General features: G+C 42.4%; 1 protein-coding gene across 1 annotated transcript in view; it reads right to left on the reverse strand.

The window, feature by feature from the left end:
• Positions 1-14927, reverse strand: part of OPTN (optineurin) — a 40096-nt gene extending 25169 nt beyond the window's left edge. Inside the window, exons 1-4 of the mRNA XM_045858013.1 lie at positions 14728-14927; positions 8351-8527; positions 7458-7660; positions 3140-3322 (exon numbers count right to left, since the gene is read on the reverse strand). Of these exons, the coding sequence (XP_045713969.1) occupies positions 3140-3322; positions 7458-7660; positions 8351-8516 (552 nt within the window). The 5' untranslated portion in view covers positions 8517-8527; positions 14728-14927. The remainder of the gene's footprint in view (positions 1-3139; positions 3323-7457; positions 7661-8350; positions 8528-14727) is intronic.
• Positions 14928-17298: the final 2371 nt, after the last annotated feature.

Raw genomic sequence — 17298 nt, forward strand, 5'->3', positions numbered from 1 at the left:
CATGGCTCACCTCCTCACACAACCACATCAAAATTACAACTAAACTATACAACAACCATCACTTAGAACTGTCAGATATTGAGTTGAATGGAAATCTGACAACTAAGGAATTAAAGAAACCACATTCATCCAGACTGAGAGAGGGGAAGAGACAGGCAGAAACATTGAGATGAAAGAGAAGCATTGACTGGTTGCCTCCTATATGTGTCTTGTCCAGGGATCAAATCTGCAACTTAGAGAAAGAGAGAGAGAGAGATGTCGATATGCTGTTCCACCCATCCATGCATTCATTGGCTGATTCCTGCGTGGGCCATGACTGGGATCGAACCTGCAACCTTAGCATACTGGGGACAACGCTCCAACTGCCTGAGCCACAGTCAGGGCAATGATAGATATACTTTTAAAAAGTCTTACTAAGTCCATAAGCTAGTATGAAACTTTCTTCTATTATTGATCTCTTTTTACTTTCATGCTGAGTCTGGAGTTCTCCTGAACCCCCAGCTTCTCCTCCTGCCCTAGCCCACTAACCTCTCTCCCTTACAGGCTTCTCTTGAGAGCGCTCCCTCAATTACCTGCACAGATAGCTCCACTTCATGCTCTGCTTCTAGAGAACCTGCCCTAAGATGGCCCCAACAGAAATGACATTCCCTATTATTATCACACACACTCTTTCTGTCTTCACTGCACTTCTCAAAAATAGCAATTTTACATTTGTTTGTGGGCTCATTCATTTTATCTCTTTACATATTAGCTGTGAACTCTGGGGAGGAGGGTACGCCTGTTTAGTCACCTCTGTATCTGCAACAGTGGCACCATGTGCACCCCTGTGGGGGAGTGAGTCAGTTGCTGGGGAGATGAATGAATGTGTAGCTTTAGCCCTCCTTCATGATGCCAATACCTGGCAGTTGATGCAATGCTCACGTTGTTTCTTGGTTCATGACATGGAAATTATGTGGGGCTCCTTTATGTGTTTCTAAGAGAAGTACTTAGAAAACTAAGTTTCATTAATTTACCTTCTGGTCTCATGAGAAAAATGAGGAGGAGGAGAAAAAGCAAAAGGAGAAGAAAGTAGTATGGCAAAGTGGTGGTGTTTCTTTATTCACCTTATAGCGATACGGAAACGGGTTCTGGGGCATCAGACCACTTGCCTAAGGCACAAAATAAGTGAAAGTCTAAACTGTGAACCAAATTCTGGGCTTTCTGACTCAAAAACCCATTTCTTTAATCCCATTGTTTTCTTTTATCCTGAAGCTCCCAATTTATTTAAGTAAATTATCTTGGACTAAATATAAGTACATAAAAGTTTATTTTAAAGATTTTATTTATTTATTTTTAGAGAGAGGAGAAGGGAGAAGGAGAAGGAGAAGGAGAGAAGCATCGATGTATGAGAAATACATTAATTGGTTGCCTCTCACACATCTCCAACTGGGTACCAGGCCCACAACCCAGGCATGTGCCCTGACTGGGAATCGAACTGGTGACCTTTTGGTTCATAGGCCAGCACTCAGTCCACTGAGTTACACCAGCCAGGGCCTAGAAGTTTTAATATGTGAATTTCTTTGCTTGGGTTAACATCAAAACTAGATATAAACCTTAAAATCCTATTTAGTCTTATGAGCCACCGTTAGTCAATCTATGGTATTTTAGTGAACATATATCATGTATTGAACATTAATCAAGGCCATGACTAAAAGGGAAATTAATTGGAGATAATGTTTTGTTTTATTGTTTTGGGTTGTTTATTGAATACCTAATAAAAGTCAGAGTTTATTAACTTAAAAAAGTGAAAGAAAGAAAAGAAAGAAGCCTTTTGGAAACTTTTGATAAGCTTTTTGGGCTTCCTCAGTTTTATCAGTTATTTGCAGAAAGTTGATGCTCTTTCATCAAATTTGTGTTTCATAATCTTTATTCATTTGCAGAAAGGGTATTCTGACAAGTGTGCTTTCAAAGGGTGTTTTAATTCTCTTGATTTCAGCCACTATTAATGCATCTAAACTTTGCCAGGGAGCATGGATGGCAAGATTCTTAAGAACCATTTTCCAACTCTATCAATCTTTAGTCCAGCAAATGAATCAGAAAGTAAAGAAAGTCACTCTCTAGTATTTCGGACACATCCAGTAGCTTAGTTTTTTCAAATTGCCTCCCACCTCCCCTACCCACCCCCTTTATCTACAAGGTACATTTTTCTCTTTCAGAGACACATTTAATCTCTTTTCCTTTATCAGACATTCACTTTGACAAAGCTGAAATGACAGTGTGTATGACAGAGGACTTGACCCTTGAGTGTCCCCTTTCTTCTCAATCTTTTTTATTTTATTAAGTTTTAAGATTTTATTTATTTATTTAGAGAGAGGGGGAGGGAGGGAGACAAAGAGGGAGAGATACATTGATCAGTTGCCTCTCTCGTGCTCCTAACTGGAGGTCTGGCCCGCAACCCAGGTACGTGCCCTGGCTTGGAATCAAACTGGCAACCTTTTGGTTCACAGGCTGGCACTCAATCCACTGAGCCACACCAGCCAGGGCTCAATCTTTTTTAGTATCAAGGAAAGAGGGGCCGCTCTGTGGTTCATCCACCCTTTTAGAGGTTTAGGAAACCTCTCAGAGGTTTCCAAGCAGCTGCTGCTAGAGAAGCTGAGACAGTTCCTCCACAACCACCAGCGCAGCTCTGCTCCTTCTGTTCTCCACTTTTTATTTTTAACAAACTATGGTTCCTCATAAGACCTTGTTTGAAAAGAGGGTTCTAATATTAAGCAGTGTTTTAAAACCACTCATTTACTGCATCTGATAATGATTCTACTCACCTAAGAGAAATGCTGAAACACAGCTTTGAGACCTGGCCTGAAAAAGTTTATGCTTTTTTTTCTTTTAGGTGAAGCACATAAATGTTTGATTTGTGATGACATTGGGGGAGAAAAGAACTAGCTGTTTCATCATAAAAGGTAACTGATGTTTTTCCATTTCAGCTACGATAACCCTTATATGCACTGTTATACTTAAAAAGCAAGAGCCAATTTACCTTTGCTACACTGAAATTTCCCCACTAAGTGGCTTTCTTGTGTTGAAAAAGAAATGGTGGTATTTGTATCAGCTGCCAAGGCAAGGTTTTAGACTTTGCTTCACACAAAAGCAAAACACTTACAGCCATCCTAATTTCAACAAAGGAGTCTTCAGAGGAGCCGCCTGAGTTCAGCTTGAGCTGTAATTCAGACACAATGCCCAGCAGATCTGCCTTTTCAGCTTGAAGGCGGACCACTTGGGTCTTCAGCTGTTCCATTTCCTGTTCTGCTTCTGCCTTGGGGACCTGTGGGTCCTCAGCGGGGTCCTGGAAATGATGAGAAGCAAAGCAAATTAATGAATCAAACTAAGGTCCTGGTGTCAAACCCAAACGTCCCACACCCACTGGCAAGGCAGTCTCTCCCCAGCTTCATCCCCTGTGCCTTACAGTAGGAAAATCTTGCATTTCCTTGGCAAATTGTTTTTAACATAACAATTAAAATAAACATTTTTATGGTATTTTCTTGTATTCAAATAATAGAAAATTAAAATAACTTCATGGCAAGGAAGACATGCTTTGTTAGCACGCTAGAATAATTTGATATAATGAAAATAACCAACCAGACTTTGGCAATGGCAGAATTGTAAGGTCCAAAAACACCAGAAAATAAGGACAAAAAGCCGCCACAGCTCAACTTCTTGCTTATTTTTCTTTCCACAAATGTATACCCTCCCCCACACTTGTCAAGTCTACTCAGAAGGCAAATCACCGAGGACATCACTTTGGTGCAGTAACAACAAAAACACAACGAAAGGTTCGAAATTCTCCCAGGGGTGTAGCCTGGGCACAGAAATACCCTGTGGTGGTGGTTTAAGGTTGTTAAACTTAAGTCTGGTGAGAAATCAGCAAACTGAAAATCAGAGGCTGGTACAAAAGACAACTAAATTTCAACCTCTATAAACATTAATTATAAACATAAATATTGCACTAATGTCAAGTTCATATTGTGTCCATCCTTTCGCAATTACTGCACATGGCGAAACCAGAAGAGCAAGACCCTGTTTGGCTACAGTGTTTTACTTGGGGGCAAAGGGGACAGGCTAGAGTCCACACTGCTCATTAGTGCATGTGTAGTCTCGAGTAGATTCATTTGATGTCTTGGCCTCAGTTTTCTTCTTATAAAGAGAGACATGGCATCATATGGTCTCTTCCAACTGTGACCTTCTCAGCCTCTCTGATTTCCTCCTCAGGAAACCTTCACTACTCTTGTGGGCATGGCAGCATCAGAAATACATATACCTGAGAATATCGGAGGATGCAAAACATTAGAAAATTGACATGCACACACGCACGCACACCCTCTGTGACAGATTTCCTAAGGAATGGTAAACAGGCCCAAACACAGAGGAACCAAAAAGCATCAGAAGGGCATGTGCCTGCACCATAAAGCGACTCGTCCATGAATCTTAAAAAGTGCAACAGGGAAGTGCTCCCACCACTGAGATCAACATCATGGTCCTCTTCACTTGGAGCAGTACCCTGCTAGGAATCTACCACAGGCCTTAGAGGAAAGCAGATCATTGTGAAATGGAAGAGTCGAGTGTACAAGGAAAGGTGAAAAGCTTGTGCAATCTCTCTCAGTAATGAATCACACCAAGGAAACATACATGTAAAGGAATGAAAACATACAAGGAAGGTACTGCTCAGCCTAGAACTAAGAAGTAAGCAGGTGAGGGCAAGACTGTGTCCCATTAGGAAGCTTCACATTTACCCACCTGACCTCTCGGGGGGACATTTTATTTTATTGTTTTATTTATTTATTTTTGGAGAGAGGGAGAGGGAAGGAGAGAGGGAGAGAAAAATCAATGTGTGTTTGCCTCTTGTGTGCCCCTACTGGGGATCTGGCCCACAACCTAGGCATGTGTCCTGACTAGGAATCGAACTGAAGATCATTTGATTCACAGGCGCATGCTCATTCCACTGAGCTACACCAGCCAGGGCATTATAGAAAATGTCCCCTGAGCCCTTAGAATGGATTTTTAAAAGCTACCTTGGCGTAAAGGTAGGAAACAGAGTTTTATTTGCTTTTCTTAAAAGAGACTTTTAGAGTTTTACTTGAATTTTCTGTCTCCTTATAAAAGTATGTTCCTAGAAAGAGAATTTTAAACAAGTGTCTGATGACCAGGGATATAAGGCCTTGACACTAGAATCTTGGACTGTCATGGTAATTGTCTTTTTCCACAATTGTGAGCATCTCTTAATTATCCTTGGGAAATTACGACTCTACTTATTTGCCCATAAACACCTTGTAAGATAACACTTTAAGTTTCTCTCCATTTTAACACTGAGAGTCTTTTCCCTGCCTCCCTGGGCTAGAAATCCCTTGGTTTATTCTCCTAAATCTCAACCCCACTCCACTGTTTGTTATGCTGTCATCACTTTTTAGCACTTACCAACGACCTCTGTGCAACACAGCAACTGCTTGGTCTCTCTGTGTTTTGTACAAGTCTCTATCTTCTGGTCCTGGCCCTGTGTGCGGGTTGATATGCCATTTTATAATCCAAGAAGAAAAGTCTATGATGACCTTTGCCTAGCAATGTGAAACTAAAAACTAAAAAGTACTCTTTAGAGATATCATTGGACAGAATAGTGGACAGTGCAGTTGGACAGAGCCATTAATGCCTCAGCCTCAGCCTGAGGATGGGAAGGCAGCTCTCTGAAGGAGAATCCCAACTCCCTTGCCTTGTGTGGTACAGAAGGCATGAGGAGCCCTCCTGGCCCAGGGGGCATTCCCTGTAGAAACAGCAGCAAAGATGGGCCCGCAGGAGTGAGAGAAGTCCAAAGCCTTAAGGGCTTCACTAAGCAGGAAGATGAGGACGTAAATTTTAAAAATCATCGCAAATGATCCATGAAACAAAAATTAAGCAAGAGGCAGAGAGATAGAAGTGGGCTGGAAGGCACAGTTTGGGGGAGAAAGCTGATGAGCAAGAATTTTAAAGAGTAGTAAGTGTCTCTGTTCCAAACACCCAAGTCCTTTGTCCCAAGGGCTCACTTCTGAGTCCTGCTTATAGCTTTCTTCAACTTATCATCTGCATTGAAAGGAGCTATCCAGAGCTTTAGATTCTGATCTCAACTTCTTCCAATGCTAGGAAATATAAGAAAACCTACAGGCATATTATCTCAGACAATCCGCTTCTGGAAGCCTCCCTTTTGACTTCAATGTAATAGGCCCCAATTTGCTGATACCAATTGTGAGCTTATGGGCTCATGTCCCAAAAGCCAAAGTAAATATCGGTAAGATGGTTTCCTCCAGAGAATAGAAAATTACTCATATATCCAGGTGATCATTTCTTCACAGTACTGTACCTCAAAAATATTTAGAAGATGAGAAATTTCCCCCAGGAAAGTGACTGAATGCTCTTGAAACTGTAAGGCAAGTTGAAGAGGTGATAAACCTCATCAACAGTGAGACATTTCCAACGCAGGTATGAATGTATGAGGCTGAGTGTTTTCACTGTCTCATGAGTGTGAGGTGCTGAGTAGGTTATTGATATAGACTGTGATATTTTTCTAAACCACTTTTCATTCTTTAGATTATTCCATATCATTATCCCCTTTTCATTATTTTCTTTCCATTTGATTTGTTTGCATTCCTTACCCATTTAAGAAATTAGAGATCAACAAAGTTCAAGATAAAGTCTCAGAAAAGTCACTGATATCTGGGATTATATCCTCCCTGAACCAACCCAGGGCTCCACCCTCCACAGAGTTGTTAGGTCGCAGGTTTGGACAGCAGGTGTCCATCTAAACACGTAACACTCAGTGAGCTTCAGAGCACGAGCAGAGGCTTCACACGAGTTATTTGTTTTTCCACAAACGTCTTTGACACACTTTTGGTTGTGAGTATATTTCCCAGGTTTTTGGGGTCAGTGAAAACATGGCAACCCTATATGATCTCCTGTCACAACATGACATTTGTCAAACCAGTTTTCAGAAATAAAAGTAAAACATAAAGTTGAGGAATCTGTTTTAGACTGAGAGAGAGGACAATAAGTAAAAATCCTGAGTAACAGTAAATTTTTAAAATGTAATTTTATATCAAAGACACACCAAAACTAAAACTTGTGCTCTGTCTATAATGAATACAGAATATTGATTTATAACGTCAATATTCTTTTGACTAAAATCAGAATGGTCAAAACTTTATAAATTTCCTTCCCCCAAAAGAGATTACTCATGATCCTTAAAACTGCAGCCAGTTGCCCTAGCTGGGTGGCTCAGATGGTTGGAGTGTCATCCCATACACACAAAAAAACTGCAACCAGTCTTCTCAGCGAGAACACTTCTTTCAGGATAATGCATCTGACCTGACCCATGAAAGGGTTTAATCTAGAAATCTAGACAAGTAAGGTTCCACTACAAATATTAATAAAATAAAATTACAATTAATCAGTCTGCTCACCTCAAATGACCTTTCTGTTTTCCGTTTTAGTTTTCCAAGTTCTTCTTTCAATTTTTCATTTTCATGGCTCAGAGCCATTAGGCGCTCTTTGGCTTCTTTGCTCTGGGTCTCAAAAAAAAGGCGTTCCTCCTTCTGTTTCTCTGTCCAGGCTGAAAGCTCCTGAAACCGCCCTTTCATAGCTTGGTTATTCAGCTTCATGGCTTCTGTGTGGAGTTCAGAGTAAGGTGTCACACAACAAGGGACAGGACTTGATCTAATGAATCAAACCGCCCCTCAGACCACTTCCCTGTGAGGCTCTGAATCAAAAGGGGTCAGGTTGGGCCTGGGCCCAAGGGTCAGCCAGAAAAAGAATGTAGCAAGATGAGTGTTTTTTGCTTCCAGACAGGACTAGCAGTTCTAAAGTTATTTCTAGTCCTCAAAAATCTCAAGAAAATAAAATTGGTTTGGGTATCTCCATATAGCACAAAAGCCTATGAAAAACTCGACAGGCTAATGTATATGATTCCTAGATTCAAACAGTGGTCCTGCCAAAGCTGTGGCCTGAGATATTTGAATGCTTCCTTTTAACAAGGGAATATTTAGGACTAACTCTGAAGTAATAGCAGCCTTTATAATAGCAGCCTGTCTTTCTTTTTCCTTTTATAGGGGCTGAATGCCGTTATGCCATTTCCTTCCGTGAGATACAAAAAGTACTTTTTATTTGACCTGTACCCAAGAGTAAATAAGGGAAACAGTTTTTCCTTATTAAAAGCTAAAGGCTGCCCCCAGTTCTCTTTCTGCCCCCAGGGAACCAGACAAAGAGCAGGGAGTTAGTTTACCTACAAGCCTCATTACAAAGGGATTAGAAGACGGCCAGGGGTGAATAGAGAAACACTGGGCCAAGTGCCGCTCACCTTTCAGCTGATGGTTCTCAATCAGGAGCTCTTTCATTTGCTGCAGCAGCTCCTCTGGGGTAAATGTGCCCAGGTTTGGGTGAGCCAGATGTGGGGGGCCATTCCCAGTGGTTTCACTGGGGCTGTCCCCCTTTTCAGTCAGGCAGCTAAGAGGTTCGTGGGACATGGCAGCAGCTCCTATGGGAAAGTTACAAACTGAAAAATAGTTGTTCCCCTCTCTGCAAGGGGTCTCCATGAGTCCCTCAAATCCATTAGCAGTTGCTAAAAATTATTCTAAGAGTTGCCTATGTTCTTTCCAATTATAATTGAACATTTATGATTCTTCCTTTTAAACAAAAAAGGTATACTCTAGCTTCCGTGTGTGTGTGTGTGTGTGTGTGTGTGTGTGTGTGTGTGTGTATAGAGAGGTGCAGTGAGGAGCTGGGGTAGGAGGAGAAAGAGAAGGCAGGACGTCATGATGGCTGAGAATCCTAAGACAAGTCATTCAAGAGAGTCTCCATATATATATTTGTAGACATGGGCAAAGTATCATTACATTGATTTCCCCATGCAGACCTTTAAACTCAAGTATCCACATTTTGGGTGAATAGTATGGTATGTGATTTATATCTCAAAGTCGTTCTTAATCTCTATACTTTATTTCTTATATTTCTGGCTAAGAAGAAAGGGGGAGCTAACATATTTTGGATGCTTACTATGTATTGAATCACTGCACCACTCATGTCTAATCCTCACTGAAACTCCACCATGTATCTCTTTTACAGGGGACGAAGCTGGGTTCACTGAGCTTTCATAGCTCATCCACAGTCACTCTTAACAAGAGGCACAACCACTGTCAAGGCTGATTCCAAACACAGACTTGCAATATGATAAAGATATGACTGACTATTCAGGCTTTTGTATTTGATAATTTTACAAAGCACACTGAAAAGACTAGGAAATCTTGCTTAATTGTTGCATATTCTGATACTATTTTAAGCATACCACCTTATTTTGTAGAGGAGTCAAAGTGCACATAAATAAGAGAAAATGTATCCCAACTCTACCTCTGTATGGCCTCCCACCTGGGCAAACACAGAAACCTCTTCTAATGACTGGCTACATGTGCTAGGCAAACAATTGCTTTTTCACACTTTGTGAAGATGATGATAAAACTTTTTCACGAAGAACTGCAGAGGCAGTGAGTCAGTCACTGGAGGGTGAGGAGAGGGAAGCATGCTATCTGATATACCATTGTGTCATATCATCTATGAGTGCTGTGTGCGTCCATATAATAAAATACATCCACACACTTGGAGTGCAGGACAGTGCTCCTTCCTGACTAGGTAATACCTAGGCTCCCTGGAGGTCCCCTGGAAGCGAGGGGCTGAGACCTGCCTTTGGTCTAAAGGAATGTGTAGGTAATCAGAGATGGTGCTACTAGCGATGGGACAGCAGACCCTGAGACACTGTCATCTTCATGATTTCTCCTTAGGGCAGCTAGCATACAGAAAGGCATTCTTACGACATTCTTTAATGAGGATGGAGATTTCAAGAAGTAAAAAATAGTGATAGCCCTGGCTGGTGTAGCTCAGTGGATTGAGTGCCAGCCTGCGAACTGAAAGGTCGCTGGTTTGATTCCTAGTCAGGGCACATGCCTGGGTTGTGGGCCAGGTCCCTGGTTGGCGGTGCACAAGAGGCAACTGATCAATGTTTCTCTCGCACATGGACTTTCTTTCCCTCTCTTTCTCCCTCCCTTCCTGTCTCTCTATAAATCTTAAAAAAATAAAAAAAATAGTGACAAAGTCTAATATTCACCTGTGAGCCTTTTGAAGTCATCTATGTTTTACACATCTTAATTCATTAAGGAAAGAATAATACTTAATACTGAAGTGTGATCTCCCTTAGCATCTGGTGACTAGATGGACTGTTTTCATTTTCCCCAATAAAATAATCTGCATTATTTTGCATAAAATAATTTGGATAAAAATAATTTTAATAACTCCAGTTTTTCTGACTTTCTATAAAATTCATTTTTGTGCAGAATGTTGGTGCTAACATTTCATAAGAATAAGTTTTTACTTAGTAACAGTATTCCCATTTATTTTGCAGAAGAATATTAAAAATTCTAGGTAATAGACCTAAAGATGAAATCCATGTAATGTGTATCACTTACTTGTCCACAAATTTCCTCAAGTATTTAATGATTATACTACAAAAAGTATAATTACAAAATAAATGGAAGTATTTAATAGATGTTTCTTTTAAAAACTGTCTAAGCAGATAGCTGTAGATGGGTTTAGTTTCATTTTTTTCATATGCACACATTTCTCTTAATGTTTTTTCTAAGAGAGGGGGAAGAAAAGGAAAGGAGAGGAAAGGGGAGAGGGGAGAAGGAGGGAAGAAAAGAGAGATTTTTCCTCCTTGACCTTCCTTTATACTTACACCAAGCTTTTAGACACAACCATAATTAAGTTAAAGTGTTCCTAGTTGTTACATCTGCGCTTCTCACTTTTTCAGGTTGCCCAGACTTTATAAGGACCAGGAAAAAAAAGCAGGGCTATACTAAGAGGGACAGTAGGAAAAATACTGGGTGCCTCTAACCAGATGTGTGACCTTCAGAAGTCACCTGGCCTCTTGCTCTGGTTTACTGACTTGTCTAGCAAATGATGATCATTGCTGTTGGTTTCAGCTGAAAAAGTATCCTTCAGCTTCTAGCAAAATCACAGTTAAACCCACATGGCTCACTATGTACACCCTAATACCCTCAGGGTGGTGCTGCTCGCCTCTCACTAAAAATACAATATATATGCCTGTCCTAGGTGTAGGAAACTCTTTGTTACCCAGCATTGTCAGGAAATTTTATGTGGTAATGCAACTGTCACAGTAAATAAAAAGCATATATGCCAAACATAAGTATGTAAAAACCAAAATTTTTAAACATGTAAATTATTACCAAAATTCTACTGAAAGCAACTTAATCAATCTTTGGTGACTCATAGGGCACTTTACAGTTTTAGAATATTTGGGGAACCTCATTTGGAGTTATCACAGTACAGTGCATGTGAAATGTCTGTTGGTAGAATGCCAGTTAGAAGAAGCTGAATTCTCTGTTTTTAACATGACCTTGAGGTACCTTCAATTAAGCAAACAGAGTTATGCATTAGAGATCCCTGTATCTTCAAAGGTTAGGAAAATAGGAACTAAATCATTTATTCCAAGGTTCTATCTAATAACAGAATTTCTGATAGGAGTCCCACTAATCTGCATCTGAAATGTGTCATTTCTAAGCAAAGGTGATAATTTGCTGCAGAAGAGTAAATTAATTTGGCACAGGATTCATCAAGATTTTGCCAGTAAGAATGAGCACTAGCTGGAAGGTAAAAGATTCAAAGCAAAATCTCCTAGATTTAATTCCCAGATCTGCTATTTGAATTCCTGATTATATATTTAGCATTCTTAATTCCAGGGGTCAAGTAATTATAGCAGTGACTTGACTTTGTAGGCATGAGCTTAAATCGCATTCCTAAACTGGCCTTTAAAATGATCTGCTCCAACTTCTTTATTCAATACAAGAATGTCTTGTCCAGTTCCCACACCAAATGGATCAGCAGAAAGTCATTTTGTATCAAACTTTTTGAAATCTACCTTATACTGACTTCCACCCACTGGACATTGGACCAGCAGGCATAATACAGAATAAGTCCAGGCCTCAACCCTGGTGTGACTAATTCTCCAGATTTGCTGATTACGTATTTATAGGTTAAATCCCCAAGAGGATAAATTAGTTTTAAAGAGTGAAAACCTCTTTGTTGATTGGAGACAATAGCTGGCTATTGGCAAATTCTGTTTGGGGTTCACAAGGAGGTTGAGTAAGAGTCCAAGATGACATCAACTAAACCCATCACCACCCTGGAAAAAGAACTCAAAGTAGGTATGCTACTAAAAGGGTAAGAAAAACCTGACCTTTTAATGACAGAAATGATATTCTGATTTTGAAATTTGCCAACATACAGAAAATGGAAAAAGATTTCACCTCTTTGCCCCCCGGCAGGAACCTGGGAGATATGACTGATTCTTCCCATTCCTTCTTCCCCCACATCTAATGGGTCACCAAGAGCTGCCACTTCCACCTTCTCTCCATCCCACCAGCTTAGGTCAGGCCCTTCTTGTTTCATCTAAACTACAACAACATCGCATTCCCACTGCTGTGTCCTTAGCACCTAGGACATAACGACATATTTGGGAGTTCAACAAATAGTTGTTGAATGAATTTTCATAGCCTCCTACAAGGTCTGACTCTCATCCCTTTCCATCCCAGCCTCACTTCCTCCACAGTTTCTTTCCCAGTACCAGCTCATCCGACTGCTTAAACCCTTCCCATATGAGACAGGGTCTGTTCTCCGAGTAAGACAAATATGGCCTCTCAGGGTCAGCTTCCTGCACTCTTTTGCTGCTTTGCCCTCGCATCTGTTCTGCTCTTTTCCTGAAATATCTGTCCCCCTTTTGACCTGGCAAATACCCACTGGACAGTCTGCTCAAATAGATGTTTTATGTGAAAGGAACTGTTTTTCCTCTAAGACCCAATAGCTCTTTGCGTGTTCCGTCTCCTTGGCCCTTTTCTGCAAAGTACTGTAATCATCCAATGCCAGTTCATCACTCCATCAAACTTAAGCGAAGATCTCTATTTTATTCTTCCCAGAGACTGGCACACAGAAGGCTCTCTGTAAATGTTTGAAATGTTGAAATGAAATGAAAATACAGCTTAACAAGGTATTTTAAAGTGTAAGACTAGTGAAACACTTCCCACTGTGTAGGTGACAACCCCAGCATTCTAGCATTATGAGTTTTCTACAGTTCTATGGCACTCATTTCCAGATTCTTAAATTCAACTTTTAAAACTTATTTTGAAAATTAGTGCTGTTTTCTTAAATATCACTACAAAGGTATTTGGATGTCATTTCATAACACATATTCTGTTATGCAATCCTCATACAGATGTCAAAGTGAAAACTTTTAATATAACTTTTTTCTTTCTGAAAGATTTTATTTTGAAAAAACAAAGTTTTATTTTCCCTTTTCCTTTGGATTTTACTAGATTCCAAAGTCTGTATCAAACAGTCCAAGTCTCTATAAAATTCACAAAAAGCAGGGCTTAGAGAAGACAGTGCCCATGTGCTTCTACTTAAGGGAAGAAGTTCCATAGGAAGTAATATAATGTGACCAGTTCCTTTCAAGAATAAAGTTTGTTTTTGTTTTTGGGGGGTTTAGTTGGATTCCACAGCATAAGATGCAACCTGAGGTCAATTACAAAAAAAAAAAAGGGAAAACTTTTAAAATGTGGTTATAAAATATAAAGAACTACTCAAACTGGCCCAGTCAAAAAACAGATCAGTCAGCCCCCAAAACTAATGATTGTCCTCTCTGTACTGGCTACATTTAAACTTTACTGGCCTAGTCCATTCCAGGGCAGTCTCTGGCTTTGGCCTCTGCTCCAGGCTCCTCTAGCCCACTGGAAGCTCCAGTCCACTACTAATGGGGCACATCCTGGGGGTTAGCCCAGGCCCCCAGGCAAAGAGCAACAGGGGTTCTCCTGTTAATAGTGCTGCTTGCTCATATCTGAGGCTTTTGATGTCCTAACACCAACTTACTGTCCTAAGGCTTTAGTTTTCAATTTCATCTTTAAACAGCTTTGTGGCATGCATTTCCATTCAACAGTTTTTGTGGTTGAAGCGGCAGACCAGAACCTGGGTTTCATTTTCGCTCAATGATGTTTACTGCCTCCAGCTTACACATTTACGACAGTAAAAACAGTTCCTCAGCCTCATCAAATATTCACATTCCTTCTTTCGTTATGAGTATGTATGTGTACACACACACACACACACACACACACACACAAACATGTTCTCCTAGACAGAACGGTTTATGAAGAGTCCTTTCAGCTGCTTAGTATCCCACCACCTTAGGGAGAGGTCACTTGTTCTTTAGTGTACCTGGGCCGTCTCATAAAACTGGGGTAGATTTTAGTCTTTACGTCTTCCAAAGGTGTACCCTTAAATACTTCCCTTATAATGAGGAACTGGCTGTGTAATCATTCCCAATCTGAGGAAGGATGTTACCCTTAAACCACCTCCGTGACCTACAGGGTAAGTCACCTGCAGCCCGCCAGGCCGGTAAAAAAGGGGGAAGGGCGCTCTGGGACGGCAGCCCCCGCTGCCCTCTCCCACCAGGTCAGGATCCACCGGGACCTGGTAACCCTCCCACCGGAGGGGACACCCCTTCTCTCGCCACCCACACCTCTACTGGCTCAGGGTCATAGGGAAGAGTGCTGCAGGAACAGCTCCAGGGCAGAGAAGGAGCCACCGCCACGCCCAGCAACCCCTGCCCCGGCTCACCCGGCGCCCGCGCTCCCGCCTCACTCCCGGTCACAGCTTCTTCGGCATCGTGCCCGTGGGAAGAGGGCTCCAGACCCGGATGCAGACGCCGCCCAGGGGACCGGCGCCGGGGTGGCGGCGTGGACTCCCCGAGCCTCCGGCTGACGTGCGGCCTCGCGACCCCGCCCAGCCGAGCTCTGCTGACGCCGCGCGGCCCGCCGGAGACCGCCGGGGAATTTCCCGGCCCCGCCCCCCACGGGCCCGCCCCCAAGGTCCCGCCCCCATTTCCCTACGCAGGCCCGCGGCGACCGAGCCCCGCGGCTAGCGCAGGGTCACGGGTTGGAACCAGGGCAACGGGGTTTGCGCCACAGTGTCAGCGTGACAGCGTGACAGATGGCGTTAAAATAAATTATTAATTAAGCCAAGTATGCGGGGTCGATATTCCCCGCAGGGGTCCCTATACAAGGCCAGATCCGCAGGAGAAGTTCCCAGGCAACCTTGATTTCTGTTGAAAGTCCTACATCTGGATATTGTTAACTGAGCATGCGTGGCTTTCCACCCAATTTTGCCCTTAAAATAGACCTTAAATTAAAAACGGAAAGATAGCAGGATGCTTCTTGGGCTCTTGTTCCTAGGGAACAGGTCAACCTTTGACACCTGTATGCCTCCGCTGCCCCAGGCAGGGTGGTTACTGGACTGACCTGGATTGTACCTGGGAAGTAGGAGTACTGATCTGCTGGACCAGAGGAGGGAAGTGCCTACGGATTAGACGGTATTAAAAGGGAGAAAACAAGACGAGGAAGGAGGAAAACCTACATAGTTTGCACCTGGAGCAAGGATGAGCAAGGACAAGGAGACCGGACTCAGAAGGCACCTGATCACAGCATCAGGGTCTGGGCCAAGGTGGTGCGGCCAGTGCACCACCCGGCAGGCAACAGAACCCTCAAACAAGACGAGAAAATAAAAATAAGGGCGGGGTACTAGGTGGTCTGGGAGAGAGAGTCTGGGAGCCGATTTGTGCAGAAGACTAAGAAGTACGTCATCCCGGGAAGAACTTGATATACGAATGAAGAAGCTGAAGCTGCCAAAATCAGTGAGAATAAAAGCAGCACATGGCTGCGCGTGTAAACGCTGCTCACTGGTTGGAAGTAAACGCAAGGTGGGGGCGTTTATTTTGGGGAAGGTGGAATGGAGCCTAATACAAATGGGAAAAGGATGCTCCTTTTCCTGGCAATCCCCAAGGGATTCAGCCTCGCTATCTAGGCTGCCTCCTTCAGGCTGGCTCCCCCTGCTTTGCCCTTCACAACTCCCTAAGATTAACCGCTTCAGAGCAGGGCAGGGGCAGCTGGCAAGCCTTAAGTGCCCCCAGATCCAACTTCTGAGGGTCCCTCCTGGGCCTGTTAGGGGTGTGTGGAGAGAGTCACATTCCACTAGGCTTTCTTCTATTTTAAACCATATTAAGGTGACTTAAAATGAGTATCAGAAAAGCGAGGTGGGGGGATGGGGTTGGGGGGTGAGGTGTGAACTTCGGGTGAGGGAAGATCATATACAAAGCTGCCAATGCTGTGGAGTGGAGGGTTGGAGGGGAGCTTCCTGTGGTCAAGGTAGTTTTCTCCTGACCGACTTGCTCCCAGCAGGGGCCCTCCAAAGCACTGAGCATCCCCAGCACTTCTTAGCTCTGTGACTTTGAACAAATACCCGCTCTTGCTGTGCCTCATTCTCTGTCTGTTAAATGGAGGCTATAATACAACTCCAAAATCCAAAAAGGACTGAGAACCGAAGTCTTTCTTAATTTATTTGGAGGCAAAGCCTGACCTAAACTGATATAAGCCCTTTTACAATCTTTATTTAGACCTCTTTTGATTATTTATTTGTTTTATTGAAGGCACAGTACTTAGTTTGTATGAGCTGATTCACATCCTCTTGGAAAATTATGTTATACAAATTGCGTGCATGCATTGCCTTGCTCAAATCCCAACAATTCTGAATTCTGAATCAGAGCTTGCTCCAAAGGCTTTAAATAAGGGATATGGATCTATAGCACTTATTATCCAAAGTGGATTGTGGACTTTAAAGGAATAATATGTGTAAAACACTCAGAACAATGCCTGGTGCCTAGTGTTAGTTGCTAGTGTTAAAGCCAGTTCTGTTTCTAGCCTGAATATTCAGAGTAGTACCACCTTCCTCTCACACTTCTGTGCGTACATGAATTCTAAGTGCAGCTAAGAAAACTGCAATTATAGCACACTTTTAGCTGTTTATCCCTGTGGTTTGTGGTAGGTGAATGTAAAGCAATGTGGTAGGGTATTTTGTGAGATGTTTGTTTCAGATCTCTGGGCTTGTCCCAATCCTTTAACTTCCCCTGGAGAAAGCAGCTAATCTCTGTGTTTTCTACCTCAAGGACATTTGCAGGATTCTTGGACAACCAACTTTTCTAGTCTTTAAAGAGAGCAAAATCTTACTAAATAAATTAGCTACCCCTTGTGCCCTGGGGGGAGAAGGAAGAGAGGCAGGATGAGGTGGTGGGGGGGGAGGCTTTCACAGCAATAGAAGGGAAGAGCGACTCCCCAGGGTAGAGAGGATGGGGGTTGG

The sequence above is a fragment of the Phyllostomus hastatus genome, unplaced genomic scaffold (assembly GCF_019186645.2).
Source record: "Phyllostomus hastatus isolate PE091 unplaced genomic scaffold, TTU_PhHast_1.1 phas_scaffold_1674, whole genome shotgun sequence".
NCBI lineage: Eukaryota > Metazoa > Chordata > Mammalia > Chiroptera > Phyllostomidae > Phyllostomus > Phyllostomus hastatus.